The following is a 15,537-nucleotide window of genomic DNA, read 5'->3' as shown; positions in this document are numbered from 1 at the left end:
ATTATCGTTGGTGTCTAGCTCAGTTTGGTGTGTACTTGTTCTCCCATTTTGGATGTGATGCAATCTCTGTTTGTGCATTTTGTTGTTTTCTCTTCAGTGTGCTTGCAATTAGATTTGTTTTAGGGGTTTTGTCTCATGTCAAGGACTGTGATTATCCTCCTTTATGTGTGTTCATGTGTTCATTTCCCAGACCATGTTCTATACCTCTCCCAAGAACTCTCATTTTTTTGATTGACCTCAAGTCAGTAGTAGCCTTGGACCCTGACAGGCATCTAATGCTGGCTACTTGGCTTCCACTTCTATTGTAGGGGTCTGTCTTGTTGTTACCCCCTCTTTTTGGGGTCTCACCACCAGGTGGATTGGTTGTGCATTCAGCCTCTTGGGCTTCTGGAACTTGGGGCTCAGTTTGCCTTCTGGGTTTTACCATCCTCATTTTGTGCCTGAGATTTGCCTCTACTGGCTAGTTGCCCTACTGGATAACCTTTCCAAATCATGGGCCTGTTCATCTGCTTTAGTACTCCTCTCTGGAGGATTTTGGTTACAGGTGGTTCTTTATGACACTAAATGTAGGGAAGTGGGAGACTATAGACTTTTTATTCGAGGTAGGCAGCAGGGTTGCTTTCTCTGTGGGTGTTTTCATGCCTTCTGATGCATGGACTGGGACAAGGATGAAGTATTGGAGTATTTAGATTACTGGTAAGAAAATGAAGCAATACAACTATTCTATGAAATACATCTGATGTTTGAGGTGATTCTATTGAAATAAAAAAGGTTTTCTGTAAAGCTCTGTGCTGTTTTTCAGAATCAGGTCTGTGATTTGTCCAAAACCTTAAAGAAAGATGTTTGCCTTTCAGATTGTCAGTTAGACTCATACCCTAATCAGCTGACGCCATCTGCGGACCGACTATGCCTTGTGGATGCAGGTTATTACATCAATGCAAGTTACCCACCCTTATTCAAAGCAGAGAGAAAAGTTGACGTCATCTTGTCGTTTGACTACACCTTGAATACGCCTTTGATGGTAATAGAGGAACACTTTATGCTCTTTTTCTTTTTGTATTCAGGGTCCCATTCAGGACCATTCAATTTGGAAAATGAATTTAGGGATTAGGGGGCACATGTAGGTAGCTTTTTGCACATCGCAAACAGCGAATTTTGCTGTTTGCGATGTGCAAAAAGCACATCGCAATGCACAAACCCAGTTTTGTGATTCAGTAACCTGGTTACCGAATCGCAAAACAGGCGTGCGACTCGCAATTAGGACGGGGTGTTCCCTTCCTAATTGCGACTTGCAGTGCAATGTAGGATTGTTTTGTGACTGCGAACGCGGTCGCAAAACAATCGCCATTAGCACCCATTTCAAATGGATGCTAACCCATTCACAAAAGGGAAGCGGTCTCCATGGGACCCCTTACCCGTTGTGAATGTCACTGTAAACATTTTTTCAGAGCAGACCTGCTCTGAAAAAATGAAACAAAAACATTTCATTTTTTGATTTTGTAATACATCTCGTTTTCCTTTAAGGAAAACGGGCTGCATTACAAAAAAAAAAACAGATTTATTGAAAAGCAGTCACAGACATGGAGGTCTGCTGTCCTCAGCAGGCCACCATCCTTGTGAGGGCCGCCATGCTCAAGGGGGTCGCAATTTGCGACCCACCTCATGAATATTCATGAGGTGGGCATTTGCGAGCCCCTTGCGAATCGCTAACAGTGTCATGGACACTGTTGTGCATAAGGTTTTGCGACTCGCAAATTGCGAGTCGCAAAACCAAACGTATGTACATGTGGCCCTATATTCCCTACATGCAGGTAAAATTGGATGAATTTATCTTGTATGTCTTTAGGATGTGTGTACCATGATGAGTTATCTTAAACCTGTGTTTTTCTACTGGACACCACTTGATGTATATACGTGGATGCCCATGTTCATGGATTGGTACCTTGATTATAGCAAATCTTTTAATAATTATGCATTGAGTTTCACATCCAGGTGAATTTAAGGGATTTTGTGCCACGAACCAGGTGGTGTGGAGTCTCTAGAAGGAGGGGGTGGGTGCCTGTTAAGAACCATGATTTTGGAATCATATGTGTCCAATCCTAATGTCTTTTTGAAATGGCTTTTAATGACAAGGCTTTGCCATTTCTAATTGCTGTAAATGACAGGCTTGACTTCAAGATAATACTACGTAATTGGTCAGTCTTGGAAGGATGCATGGCTGGAACTTCAAAATTTGAACTTGTGAACTTCAGGTTACATGCACACGTTAGCAGCAAACACTTAACTCAGTGACTGCCTCGTTCGCAAAGCTTTTCCATGAGCAGGTATTTTTTACTGCTGAAAACTGCTAGATAAGTCACACCAAAGTCTGGAGCAAGACACAACTTCTCAAAGAAAACAGTACAGGAATTAGACCTTGGGTATTGATGCCAAGCATATCTCAAGTGTGATCAAAGAAAATTTAATCACACAATTATACTGTGTCCTGAAGGAGAGCAACACTTGCCAGGTCACAACAAGAATGTACAGGGATGTGGACATGATGGTGCCTTTTCACAAACTCCATTTTGTAGTGCATTTATTAGTACCACCTACACACCACTAAATGCTATTCACAAACCCACATGCAGAGTTGTCAGTCTCCTATCTTTTGTTTGGGGATTTCCACCCTGACTGTGCAGATCTCTACATGCATACGCCTAAGATTTAGTACAAGATGTGGGGAGAGGCTGGAAAGTAAAGAATACTTACTAATAAATTCGTAGGGTTTAATGAGAGTACGAGGAAGGGTAAAGGAGGGGTTTAGTGAGGGACATACACCCACCCATAAAAGAGTAAGCCCATTAGTATTCACAAACTGCACTTATATAGTAACTGCAGGAAAAAACGACCCATACAGTCATAAATGTACTTTGCATCAGACCTAGAGTACATACAGTAGCACACATGGCCTACCGCTATTACTACAACACCATTGCATAGAAAATAATGGAGGTGGGGAATTCAAATAAAACCCCATAGGAAATAAAGTTAAAATAAATTCATGTTTCGACTTTTTAAAAGTATAGTAAATCTAACTTTATTTTTAAACATAAGGAAAGTAATTAAAATTATTTCTATTCATATCTTTTAGCAATTTGTAAAGCATAGTATGCATGGGAATTAAATATGTAATTCAAAACTAAGGTACTAGTGCTGTACCATGTTTATTTTGTTCTGCATTTAAAAAGAAATATCAAAAATCATTTACATCAATATTTATCATAGAAATGTTTGTACTTTTTTGCCAGAGTGATATCTCTGTCCCATTGAGGTAGACGTCTGCCTACGTGTGAAATGTTCTTAGTACTAACTATACACACATAAAGGGAGCTGAGATATGTATGTACAATTTGTAGTAACTTTATATTCAGAAATGGTGAATAGCTAAAAGTAGTATGTGACTACAGAGCCCAAGAGTAGATTTACCCACCTTAAACTTTTAACTTTGTAAATAGGCCTCATCTCAACGAGTTTAGTATTACGAATGCCGGCAAGACCCTGTTTCTTAGGGCCCTTTTGACAACCGCTGCCGAACAGCAGAAGTGTGGAAACTATTTTTTCAGTCTTGCTGTGGAGCTGATTTTCTTTAGCAGCACTTCGAAAATCTGCACTGCAGTTGGAGTAAATGGGTGGATTCTGTCCCGGACACAGAAAAATGCTCACCCATGGCCTGCCTATGCTTCTGTGCCCTGTACAAGGTCCAGGTAGGTGCAGGCTTCCCTCAGCTCTTCTAATCAGCAGTCAATGGGTTAAACACAAATATTTCTTCTGATTTTAGGTCTGGGTTGACTGCCGGAAGCCCTATTACTCAAAATATACATAGAGTAGGGTCTGTGAGTTAGCCTCCTTCAGCCATTAGCTTATTTTCATCTACTCGTTTCAGGCACTGGCTTGTAAAGTTATTTGTTATGTCTTAAATCATCCAGCAGAAGCCATCCTCTCTCACTATCATGCAGTTGACATCATATATAAAGATGCACACCTGTAGCCAGGCTCTCACTGTGTGACCTGCAAATGGAATCAGAGAGGTACATCAGGTGGGTTCACAGAAAATGGTACCACAGTTGAGAAGAGTGTCTTTTACAGGCCACACAGGATGAGATTATCACCCCTGGTCAACCCTCATGCTGACGGCAATATGTTTTTTTAGTAATGTGCCATGCATGTAGTGTTTTTATTATAATTGCTATCAAAGTAGTCTCATTGGAATATTCATGACATAAATGTCCATTCCCCACGATGCAATCGTAGTAGTAGGCTAATATGACACGTGGCAACTCCAAGTCCCATATCTAGCAAGTCCTCAATGGCAATAACCTGTTAGAGCCCTGTCTGAGCCAGAGCTGCATTAATCCAACATAAGGTGTCTGCCTAGGACACCATCAGCAAGGGCCGCTAGATTTCACCATAAAGTAATACATTACATATCAGTATCTTCAATTCTCCAGATCCTAGCACTCCTCAACACGGTCTTTACAGTATGAATATTCTGTTCCCCAAGACAGGCAACCATCATTTCCCCCTTTCTCTTTATTTTTATTATCTTTGACACATTAAGTTTACTTTCATTTACATAACTCCCTCTTCCTTCTAAGTTCTAAACTATCCCATCATCCTTTACTCTTCCTGTGTCATTAAATCAGCAATGACTCAGCAAGAAGGGTAGGAGGAAGGGAATAAGGTCTGTGGCAAGAAAGGGTGGGGCTTGGAATAATGACGTTTACCAGGAAGTAATCAGACCATGACCTTCTCATCCATGTTCCTCATCTCAGTCCATACAATGTGAGAGGTAACAAGTAGTCCATGGCGTAAAAACATACAATAATTAATGCTAAGAGATTTTATTGAGCTGCTCCAAAAACAAAATCTTTGGATGTTATGGGACTGCTGACAAAACACATTTACCAAAAGAAATAGAGGAAAATCTCATAACTGAAAATGATAGTGACAAACAAAAGTGTGAAGGGAAAATCATGTTGCCCCCATTCAGGCGTCCTTCAAAAAAACCTTCCTGGCTCCCGCCCATGTGTCCACCACCCACTTGTAGATCTGCCCTGCACCTCTTCAGGGAAAGGAATTTGAGATGACACACATGCTTCCTTAAAAGGCAACATTAAATATCTAATCAAAGTTGCTACTGTTGGTATCTTGTGTTTGTCTGACGAACCAAAAGAACTAAATGGAGTCTAACATCCTGAAAGATGTTTTTTTCCAGTTGGTAGCAAGGGGGAAGGGTACAGCTTAGGGTGTTGTTTTTTTATAGCTGTACTACGTAGAAAGCCCTAAATATAACTAACGTATGTTTCCTCATCCATAGTAGAGGGGTCAGGATAGAAGACTGGTAATACAATATCCTGTTCTAAGTGGAATTTGAACAGAAATTTGATACAAAAAAGATCAGATTTTAACATGACTTTGGGCCTGATTTAGAGTTTGGTGAGGGGTTACGCCATCAAAACAGTGACGGATATCCTGACCGCTGAAATATAAATTCCTAAGGAGATATTGGGATATATATTTCGGCAGACGGAATATCAGTATGACGGAGGAGTAACCCCTCCCCCAAACTCTAAAGGAGGCCCTAAGTCAGAATGGAAATTAATAAAAGGGGGGTTTACACAGCATAACTCCCATCCACCCTATCCTTTGAGCTGATGCAATAACTATCAAGAATAGAGCTTTATATTTTAAGGCTCTCATTACGAGTGGGCGAGTGTTATACTATTTATCAAGTGTAATCTAATCTGACTCCAGGAGTTGGAATTTTTTGAATCTGATAAATAACTCAAAGGGTTTGTCCCCAGTCATGGGGTCTATCATATGGATTTTTGTGTTCAACGTACCAAAAACATGTGTGTCCCAATAATTATCAGGAACATTTGTCCCAATAACTTTTGGCAGGTTTGACCTACTGAAATGTATGCAGGAAAATGTGGGAATGCATGTTAGCTGCCAAGCTCCTACCGAGATATGTTCACTAACCAGACTTTCTGCACATATCACAATTAACCGGGCCACTCATAATTAGGGCCTGAGAAAGATAGAGAAATGTTCTCTAAAGGTTCAAATAATTTTTTGTCTGAAGCAGACTATACAAATGACAAATTGCGCCAAACTGTGTCATCACAGCTACATCTCAGGTGAATAGAGAAAGAGGCGAAAAGAATTTGCTCACAGAAGCAGAGTTAATTCAGGTGCACATGAATGAGAAATGTCAAAAGCAACTCATGCCCACTAAGGTAGAGCTTGAGGAATTGCTAGCTCTGTGCTGCAAATATTCATGAAAGGTAAACAAAGTCATTGCTTACCTTTCCCTCTGGGGGTTTACCCATCTGGTAATGGAGCCAGGATAAAGAAAGCAAGAGTAAATAATGATGAGAGTGTTTAGTACTGAGCAGGAGGGGTGGAGTTGTGTAAATAGAAGTAAAGTTAAATATTTAAAAAACTAAATAGACTGATGGCAGTGATTGTTGTTTCTCTTAAGGAATGAGATACTCAAATTGTAAGGACTGGGACAAGTAAGGTATACAAGGAGATAAGGCCCCATCGCAAAATGTTGATTAACGCATGCCTAGATTCCAGTCTACCCCTGTACACCAGACATTTCATCATTGTGAGATTAACAGCTGCATTTATTTAGATTACCAAACAACGTTTTGGGCATTGGGGTTCTATGATGTGCCTTTTCAACAACACAGCACATAAGCCAAATACTTTACATATTCCAAGCAGGATTTGTTAAATTCGATCCCAGTTTACACCAGACATTGTTCATTGAACATTTGCTACAAGGTATTTTCTTTTGCTTTTATTAGTTGGCAAACCAAGTCTTATGTAATTAATGTCTTATTTAGAGCTGGGTGTATATTTACTCAATAATACAATAAGTAATGCGTTCATTCTTTTCCCCTATGTGACACTCTGCATCCATCTTGTAATTTTGTTGCACTTGTTTTTGCTTAGGCCGTGGAGCAGACTGGAAAATACTGCTCGGAGCAGGGCATCGCTTTCCCCAAAATTGAGCTGAGCGATGAAGAGAAGAAGAGCACGAAGGAGTGCTACACGTTTACAGACACCGAGAACCCCAACGCCCCCATAGTGCTTCACTTCCCACTAGTGAATGACACTTTCAGGGAGTTCAAGGCGCCTGGTGAGTCCATGAACATCACAGCCAGTTCCTCTACTGTCAGGAGAGGCTCAGTCCTCTGGTAGCCACCACTCACAGGTTTCAGGGGAAGACAGACAGCAAACAGGCAGCAAACAGAGATTCATACTAGCAAGATAAGGCAGCTATCTCCCTAAGCACATTTCAACTTACTTTAAATTACTAAAATAAGCCAACCTCACTTTCCTAATGATCAAATGAAAATTCTCATTCCTGACCTTCTGCTGTGGATCTGCAGTCATTAGGTTAGTGCTGAGAGGCATAGATGAGGCAGCCTGTGAAATCTGCACTTTCTAAATGAATACACTTGTGATTTTAGGGATTGAGAAAAAATAAAACTTCCCTTTCTTAGCCTTTGCCCTCCTTATCCTAGATTCCTCTGTTAGCTTCGTAATTCGATCATGTCACAGAATGCCTGCCCACAAGTTCCTTGAACATTTCCTTAGCACCAATATCGCCTCAGTCATCTGGAAGCTGCAGGTCTTAGTAATTGTTCTAGCAAAATGTAAGGAATAACATTTGAGAGCCTTGGTAAAGGACCCTATGTCAGTGGTTCCAGACCTGTGCTTCAGAGACCCCTGGGGTCCTCTAAGCTTCCTCAGAAGGTTTGCAAGTGCGTAGAAAATGTATATTAAAAGATTATTAAATATATATTAAAACGTTACTAATGTACACTTGAAAATGTTTAAATGGACTATAATGAAATTGAAATTCGAGGCTAAAAATGTAATCAGTATCCTCAGATTGATTCATGGGAGCAGTGCAGGTGCATGAAATAGAATATCGTATGGACGATGTGTGCCTTCAATTGAATTTAGAAAAGCTCCAAGCTTCCTATTAAAATGATATTTTTTTATTTATAGTTGTTCGTAAATTTAAGAAAATGTGTTATCATTTCTGTATGTGTTTGATGAATGGGTGTTTGTGTTTTTAGTATGTTGTTTTGCGGGTCCAATCATCGACAGGGGTCTCCGGCTTCCAGTAATGATTTATTGGGGGGTCCCCGGATTCCAATTAATGATTCATGTGCGGTCCCCGTGTTCCACTAATAATAAAGTGGGGGTCCACAGAAGTCAAAAGGTGAAGACCCACTACCCTAAGTGACATGACTGAGCTTATACTGTGTATATCTACTTGCTATCCACTGTCAGCAAGCCTGTGCATTTTAAAGGATTGCAGGAGTGGCAGTTGTCACATCAGCTTATAAACAGTCAATAGACTACCTTAGCCCCGTTAAACAAATTCAAAATCAACACTGGCATTTTACAAAATGCATACGAGCATTTGACCCACCTGATGAAGTCAGAGGAAGTGACCTTGCATGGCATATGGATATTGGTGGCTTTACAAGAAGACACATCACATAGCCTTTGAACACGATGGGCTGACAGGAAGTGGACAGCAAGAAACCTACAAGAAGAGTCAACAAGCATTGATAAAGTCAATCACTCTTACCTTTAATAGCCAGCTGCAAAGCTTTTGGCTTTGCCAAAGCATGTTTGTCTTGGGGTGGCACATTGTTTCATTATAATTTACTGTCTGAAATTGGCCACATGCCATTTTGGGACAGTAAGTTAACAAATATACTCAAATAGAACAAAAGCAGGCATTCACGTGTGACCTGCCGTCTTTCATTTACAAAGTAGCCGCTGGCATATGGCTGTACGTGCGCAGATGGTCATTTGTGGAATGGTTTTTCACCTATAGTAAAATATTTTCAAGATCATGTGCCAAATTTTACACTAACCTCAGGTATAAAATCCAACAGAAATTGTTTGTTTCTGTCTCTCACCAGTGACCACATATACTAGAACTTGAGACCCACTGATAAAATTGTGGATAGGAGAATGGATAAGAGAGAAAACAAACACATAGGACTCTACACTCTGCCTCATCATTTGCGGAGTCAAGGGAGGGTGCAAGTCGTAGGTGATCTCTGCTAGGTGAAGAGACACATTAAGGGCCAGATTTAGAGTGCAGTGGAAGGGTTAACCTGTCACAATGGTGACTGATATCCCATCTGCTGTATTACAAGTGCATTACCTCCAATGGCACTTGTAATGTGGCGGGTGGGATATCTGCCACACTTGTGATGGAGTAACCCTTATGGCCAAAATCTAAATCAGGCCCTAAGTAACGTGTCTTTTAAACACTGAACATAACTGTAATTGGGAAAAGACATATTTTAGTGAAAGCTCAATGTAACTAACTCTAACCCTTGACATGATGCTGAGAGTTCCTGGCAGCTAAACAGAAAGAGACATAAGTGTCCTGCTGGATAAATACATATTTGGAATTCTCTGTATTTTCGAATAACTACCTCAAGCTGTGCCGCTATGCACTCTTTGTTGGAAGATAAATAAAAAAAATTCTGATTGCTGTAAACCGAAAACATAGGAATATCATTAAAAATCTTGTGATTCCGTACACTTGGCAATATTTAGACCTAGTTGACTCCAGCTACCTTATACATTCATATATATATATATATATATATATATATATATGTATATATATATATATATATATATATATATATGTATATGTATATATACATATATACACACACATATATATATATATATATATATATGTATACCATCCAAAGGTCCACCTTGTGGTGCGCAGATTTCACGGGTGCAAACGTGAGGAAAGGACCATTCCCCCACAATCTCCAACACCAACAATTGCAAAACAATTGATTCGTATGCACTCCAGGAGAGTTTTATTTCTTCTATTCAAGAAAAGTGTAAGAAGACACCACCAAAGATATAAATCTTTTTTTTATTTTTTCAAAGAAATATTACAGGGACTTACGTAGTCAAAATTATTCAAAGATTTTATTTCCGCAACCAGACGTATTTCAGCTTCATGCCTCTTTCAATGCTTGCTAAATGGAGTAGGCAAAGCTAAAGTTGTTAATTTAGAGGGTTAATGTTGCTCTCATTGATGGACAAACATGAGCATAGACAGAGGACTGTACCATCCGAGTTTACAATACAGTTTTTTAGGCTGCCATGTCAAATGAGTTCATGCAACGCATTAAGAGCAATATTGTCCTACATAATTCTGTGTCGGATTCTCCACCTTGAATAGACACCTTATAATCCATATTTTTCATCAAATGTAAGGACAATATTCTTAAATTCCACCAGTTTATTTCATAAGCATGGCCATAATTAAGTCAGTCCTTTGCCTCGTATGTTCCAAGGAATCAGTCATTCCTCCAAGTACTCAACTTGAAATGGGCATATCCACTGTTCACACCCACTCCATGTTTTGTACATACTCCTGCTGTTGCCTCTTGAAATTTCACCTCTCGATGCAACCATATAAGTAGAATAACGGGCACCCACCCGTGGGGATTATTAAATACCAGTCCATTTTGCGGTTCAATACCTTATTACCCCAATCTCCAAATGTGGCTGTTCAGGCAGCGTACAACTTACAAGCTCAAGAGAGGCAACAGTATGAGTATGTACAAAACGTGGAGTGGGTGTCAACAGTGTATTTGCCAGTTTCAGAGAAAAGGATGTTATTCATGAGTCCACCCTCATGTACGGAGACACCCTCCCTAAGAGTCCGGCAGCACACAGGTGAAACCAGTGGAGGACATATATAGACATATATATATATTCACTGAAAAAAAACAAAGGTTACAGGGATGTTATAGTTAGGTTCTGAATTTACTCCTACATAAGCATAGAGATTCAGCAGTTTTAGTTAGAGTTCTTTCAAGTAACTATAGCTCGCGCCCTAAGGTAACTATAACTCGCTCCCCCACCATGCACAGTTTTTCTTCAATAATTTGGAGTCAATTGGGGTAAGCAGAGCATGGCGAGGGCGCGAGTTATAGTTACCTTAGGGCACGAGTTATAGTTACTTGAAAGAATTCTAGCTATTACTGCTGAATTTATATGCTTTTATACAAGTAAATTCAGAACCCAACTTTAAGGTCCCTGTAACCTTTGTCTTTTTCATTGAATTTCTATGGCTTTTTTAATGCACACGCAGATCCCCTCTAGTGGATCTTCCCTGCATTCCATCCAGAATAGATACTTCAAGAGTATGCATTGTAAACAGTTCATCCACCTATAATCATATTAGAAGTTTGACTGCCTAGTTTGAGTTTTTAAAAGTAACCAACAAATGATCAGATTTTCTGTATGCCTTGGAGCGCTCACAATAAACAGAAATGGCTCATTTAACATCCAAAAGATATAGGGCTAGATGTACAGAGGCCCTTTGATTTTCTTAACAGGCTGAATTGCAATTTCGGCACTTTAAGAAATGCAAAACAGCCTTTTCCTATGTACAAAGGCCTTTAGGGAGTTGCCAAATGTGTTTTCCACCCTGTAGAAATTGCATTTTGCAATTCCCTAAATAGGAAATCGGAAATAGGGATTTCGTATTTTTGATTTCTTGTCACATGTCCAAAGCGTTTCCTAAATGCTAAATTAGCATTTAGAAAATGCAATTACCATCTACTTGAAGTACTTGAAGTCAATGGTAACCATGTGCCATTTTAAAAAAAAGCACCCGGAAATGCTTTTTTTCAACGTGCAACAAAGGGAACACTTGTCCATAGGGCATGTGTGCGCTTTACATGTGCAGCAAGGAGGGGCCTTAGACTGAAAGTCACCCTTGCTTTAGCATTTCCTAATTTCCTATTTTCTATTAGGAAACTGCAAATTAGGAAAGGCAAAACTATTCATAACTATGGTCCTTTGGGCCCATAGGAACAAATAGTTTGCTATTACCTAAATAGCGATTTCCTAATATCGATTCCTACACTGTAGGAATCGCTTTTAGGGAATCTCTATTTTTGTACATGCCATTTTGAATTTCCTAAATAGCGATTTCTAAGGAGTTGCTATTTAGAAAATGCAAAATTAGTATTTCGTACATCTGGCCCTTAGGGGCTTATTTACAAATGTAAATTTGCACATGAGTACATTTACATGTTTAAATTTTCTCTTACACTTTTAAGTAATTTTAGTACTCTGGACTATTCACGATTTAAGAGTGGAAAGTTACTCAAAAATGTAAATTACATGTCTTAACACCCCTGAAACATGGAGTGGAGAAGATGTATGAGTCTAAAGTTTCTACAGTCAAAAAGCAGCAGTAGTAGATCCACTGCCACACATGGCCAACCACTGACAGCGCCACACCCCATAGGATTTTTTAAATTATATTAAATTTTTTTAAATTGTGTTGTTTGCAATATAAATACACTGTATTTAGTGTTAAACAAAATTCTCAAAATAGAAAAATTAAGATATTGTAACATAATGTAACATTACTTCTAATTAAAATGTAATTAAATTACTTTTAATTCTATATATTACCTTTTGTAATTATTGATGCAGAATACATTTATTTTTTCACTCTAGGTTGGACCTTTTGTTTAATACATCGTTAAAAAATAATGTTAATTTAATATATTTAAATTAATTAAATATTTAATTTATATTTCAGTTAATACTGCTGTAGATGTTTTATTTTGTTCTACATTAAAACAAATAATTAATTTACATTATTATTTAACATGATCATATTTTTAAGTTTTTGTGAATTTGAATACACTTTTTTTTAATGTACCCTATACTTTACCACAGGGAGCCATCCACCCTAGTGGCAGACATCTTGTGTATCTCAAGCCCAGCAAGGGTCACCTTCCTTCATCCCTGTCTCGGTCACAAGGCAGGAGAAAGAAATAGGAGGTATCTAGGGGAAGCCAGCTTCAAAGGGCCCTTGTGTGGGTGGGACTTAGCTTACTTCCTGTTCCCTTTTCCTATAAGAGATGGGTTCACTTCAAACGTGTTGACTGAAAGGTGGACAGAGGTAGGTAGGCATAATGCCTATTGCCCAGGCAGTTGTGTTGTGTATTCACGTCATTGTGTTGTGTATTCACATCATCATCGCCTTTGACCCTGTCATTGAAAGAATGATATGTCTTGTCCTTTGCACAGGTGTAAGGCGAACTTCAGCTGAGCTAGCGGACGGCAATGTTGATGTCAGTAGTAACTGGACCCCATACTACTTGACCAGTTTCACCTACAAACAACGCGATTATGACCAGCTGCTGAAGCTGACCGAGTACAACCTACTCAACAACAAAGACCAGATTGTGAAGGCCCTGCGCACAGCCGTGGAGCGACGGAAAAGTAAACAGAGCTGATGTCACCCACTCTGGTGCCCAGCTCCTAGCAATGGCAGCCATATTTTGCCGGGTCGGTCTACACAAGTCAGGGCTGTAGTGCTCTGCTGGTAAAATGCTGGTCCTGGCATTTGGAAAACTGATCCTTGTTCTGTGATATGGCTATGAAGGATTTTTTTATTTATTTGAATAAATTATTTCACTTGTTTTTTACTCATTAACACTGGTAATGCAAGTTTCTAATCTAAATCAATGAGGAATGAGTGAGTGATTATGCAAGTGAGTGAGACAGGAATGAGCCATGCTTATGCAGTGCTGCAGGGGCAATGATACCATAGGTTTCTTGATCAAGCTTTTTATTTGAATTTTTCTGAAGGGCACACACCCATTTCACTTCTCTGGGTCACCCGAAGTATGGTACCTGTAAGTCCAGCCTTCCTGCTGTACAGGGCCGTAGCCAGGGGTAGTTCTAGGGGGAATGGCCACCAGCAGTTACAACATGAAGACAAGGTTTAGGATGCAGAGAGGGGATTGGATTGCTTTATGCATTTTGAAAAATTGTTGCATTTCAATCCGTGTGTTAGTTTTCAGGATGGGGGCGAGGCATACCCCAAGACATAGCTGCCAAGTGCTCCTTTGCTGGCCACCGGCCCTCATTTTGTGAAACAGTGGGGCCCACTAGCACTCTTTTTTGGGGACTGGCAATTATTCCTAATCCAACTTTTTCTACAGATGAAGGGAGGGCATACGCCCAACAGAGAAAGAGTGAGAAAGAGAAATACTGAAACAGTGATAAAGGGAGACAGCAGGAACCTGCAAGCGAGAGATAAAGTGGCAGGGAGTATCTGCATGTCAAAAAAGCATGAGGTTGGTTCCAGACTATGCAGCCTTGGTATTCTGTGCACCGGCTGCAGGCTTCTGAGCAAAACATTGGCACTGGCACTTATTGTTGAAGAAGTTAAGCACTGGTCCTTTGGCCCAGACCTGGTGTTAGAGACAAGGCACTTTGCCTTCTGGGACATGTAGTTCTGCCATAGCTTGTGCAGGCTAGCCATTAACTTTACCCGGATAATGTGCATCTAGACTGCTGTATTTTAGACTGCAAGGCAAGCTGCCTGACGGTTTAGGGCTGCTTTACGGAAAGTGATCACATTCCTGTGTATTAGTGTCAGAAAAGATAAACATATACAGTTCTCACATGCCAGTTACAGCCTGCAAGGACACATGGGTCAATCATCTGAGTAGCACCCTCTAAGTAGGCTACAGCTGGTTTAGGGATTTTGTGGGTTTGGGAGTCTCACAGGATCCTGGCAAGAGTGCATCTAACTGCCGTAATAATGGGGCGATGACAAGTCTGAGATGCACTGGTGGAGGTGTGTGTTGGAGTGCAAGAGTTGCAGGTAGATCAGGTTGGGTCTGGGGTGTAGTGGCACATTTGAGTGTGACACAGTTCAGGAATAGCAGGGTTTGCTGTAAGCAGAGTTCAGGTGCACAGACAGAGCTAAATGTGCCTCACTGCAGGAATATCAGGGTTTGCATTAGGGCAGAGGTGGAATGCCCTGTGTGGAGAGACGGCATAGGAATGGTCCATCAGGTTATGATTCAGGTGCCTTGGCAGAGCTGCATGTGAGTCTCATGTATGATTACCAGAGGATGCTACAGGAGTGAGGTGCATTTGCAGAGATGTATGTTAATCTCAGTGCAGAAAGGGTAGGAGGTGCTGTAAAAGATGGTTAAGTTGCACTGGTAGGTCTGTGTAAGAGTTTCTGTGCATTATTAGCAGGGTGTCCTGTAGGACAGGTTTGAGGTCAGTGCGCAGGTTTGACGTCCACTGACAGAGCTGTGGGTGAGTCTCTGTGCAGAAATACTAAGGCACTACAGGGTCATCCTATGGATGTATGCTGCCCTTCCTCTCTGTCACCCAAACAGCTCTCAGGATTCCAGCTGCCTCAAGCCTTACAGGAACAGCCTGTCACTGCCCATCCTCTGGACTCCATTAGGTCTCTCCCCAACTTTACTCCTGACTGCCCAGTCTCCCGCATGTGTCCCACCTGCACTCTCTCCTCTCCCTCCTGCCTTCTTTTACTTCTCCTGTAACACCATTACTCCCTCCCTCCTCACAACTCCTCTCATTCTGCCTTTAAGTTCCCCTCAACCTTGTCCATCT

General features: G+C 40.5%; 1 protein-coding gene across 1 annotated transcript in view; it reads left to right on the top strand.

Moving 5' to 3' along the window:
- PLA2G4D (phospholipase A2 group IVD) overlaps nt 1–13,585 on the top strand; it is an 82,517-nt gene extending 68,932 nt beyond the window's left edge. The window contains exons 18-20 of the mRNA XM_069208776.1: nt 855–1,021; nt 7,006–7,192; nt 13,183–13,585. Coding sequence (XP_069064877.1) covers nt 855–1,021; nt 7,006–7,192; nt 13,183–13,391 — 563 coding nt within the window. The 3' untranslated portion in view covers nt 13,392–13,585. The remainder of the gene's footprint in view (nt 1–854; nt 1,022–7,005; nt 7,193–13,182) is intronic.
- Nucleotides 13,586–15,537: the final 1,952 nt, after the last annotated feature.

This window comes from Pleurodeles waltl, chromosome 9, assembly GCF_031143425.1.
Source record: "Pleurodeles waltl isolate 20211129_DDA chromosome 9, aPleWal1.hap1.20221129, whole genome shotgun sequence".
Classification (NCBI taxonomy): domain Eukaryota; kingdom Metazoa; phylum Chordata; class Amphibia; order Caudata; family Salamandridae; genus Pleurodeles; species Pleurodeles waltl.
Note: the sequence above shows the minus strand (reverse complement) of the source record. Positions and strands in the feature narration are given on the sequence as shown.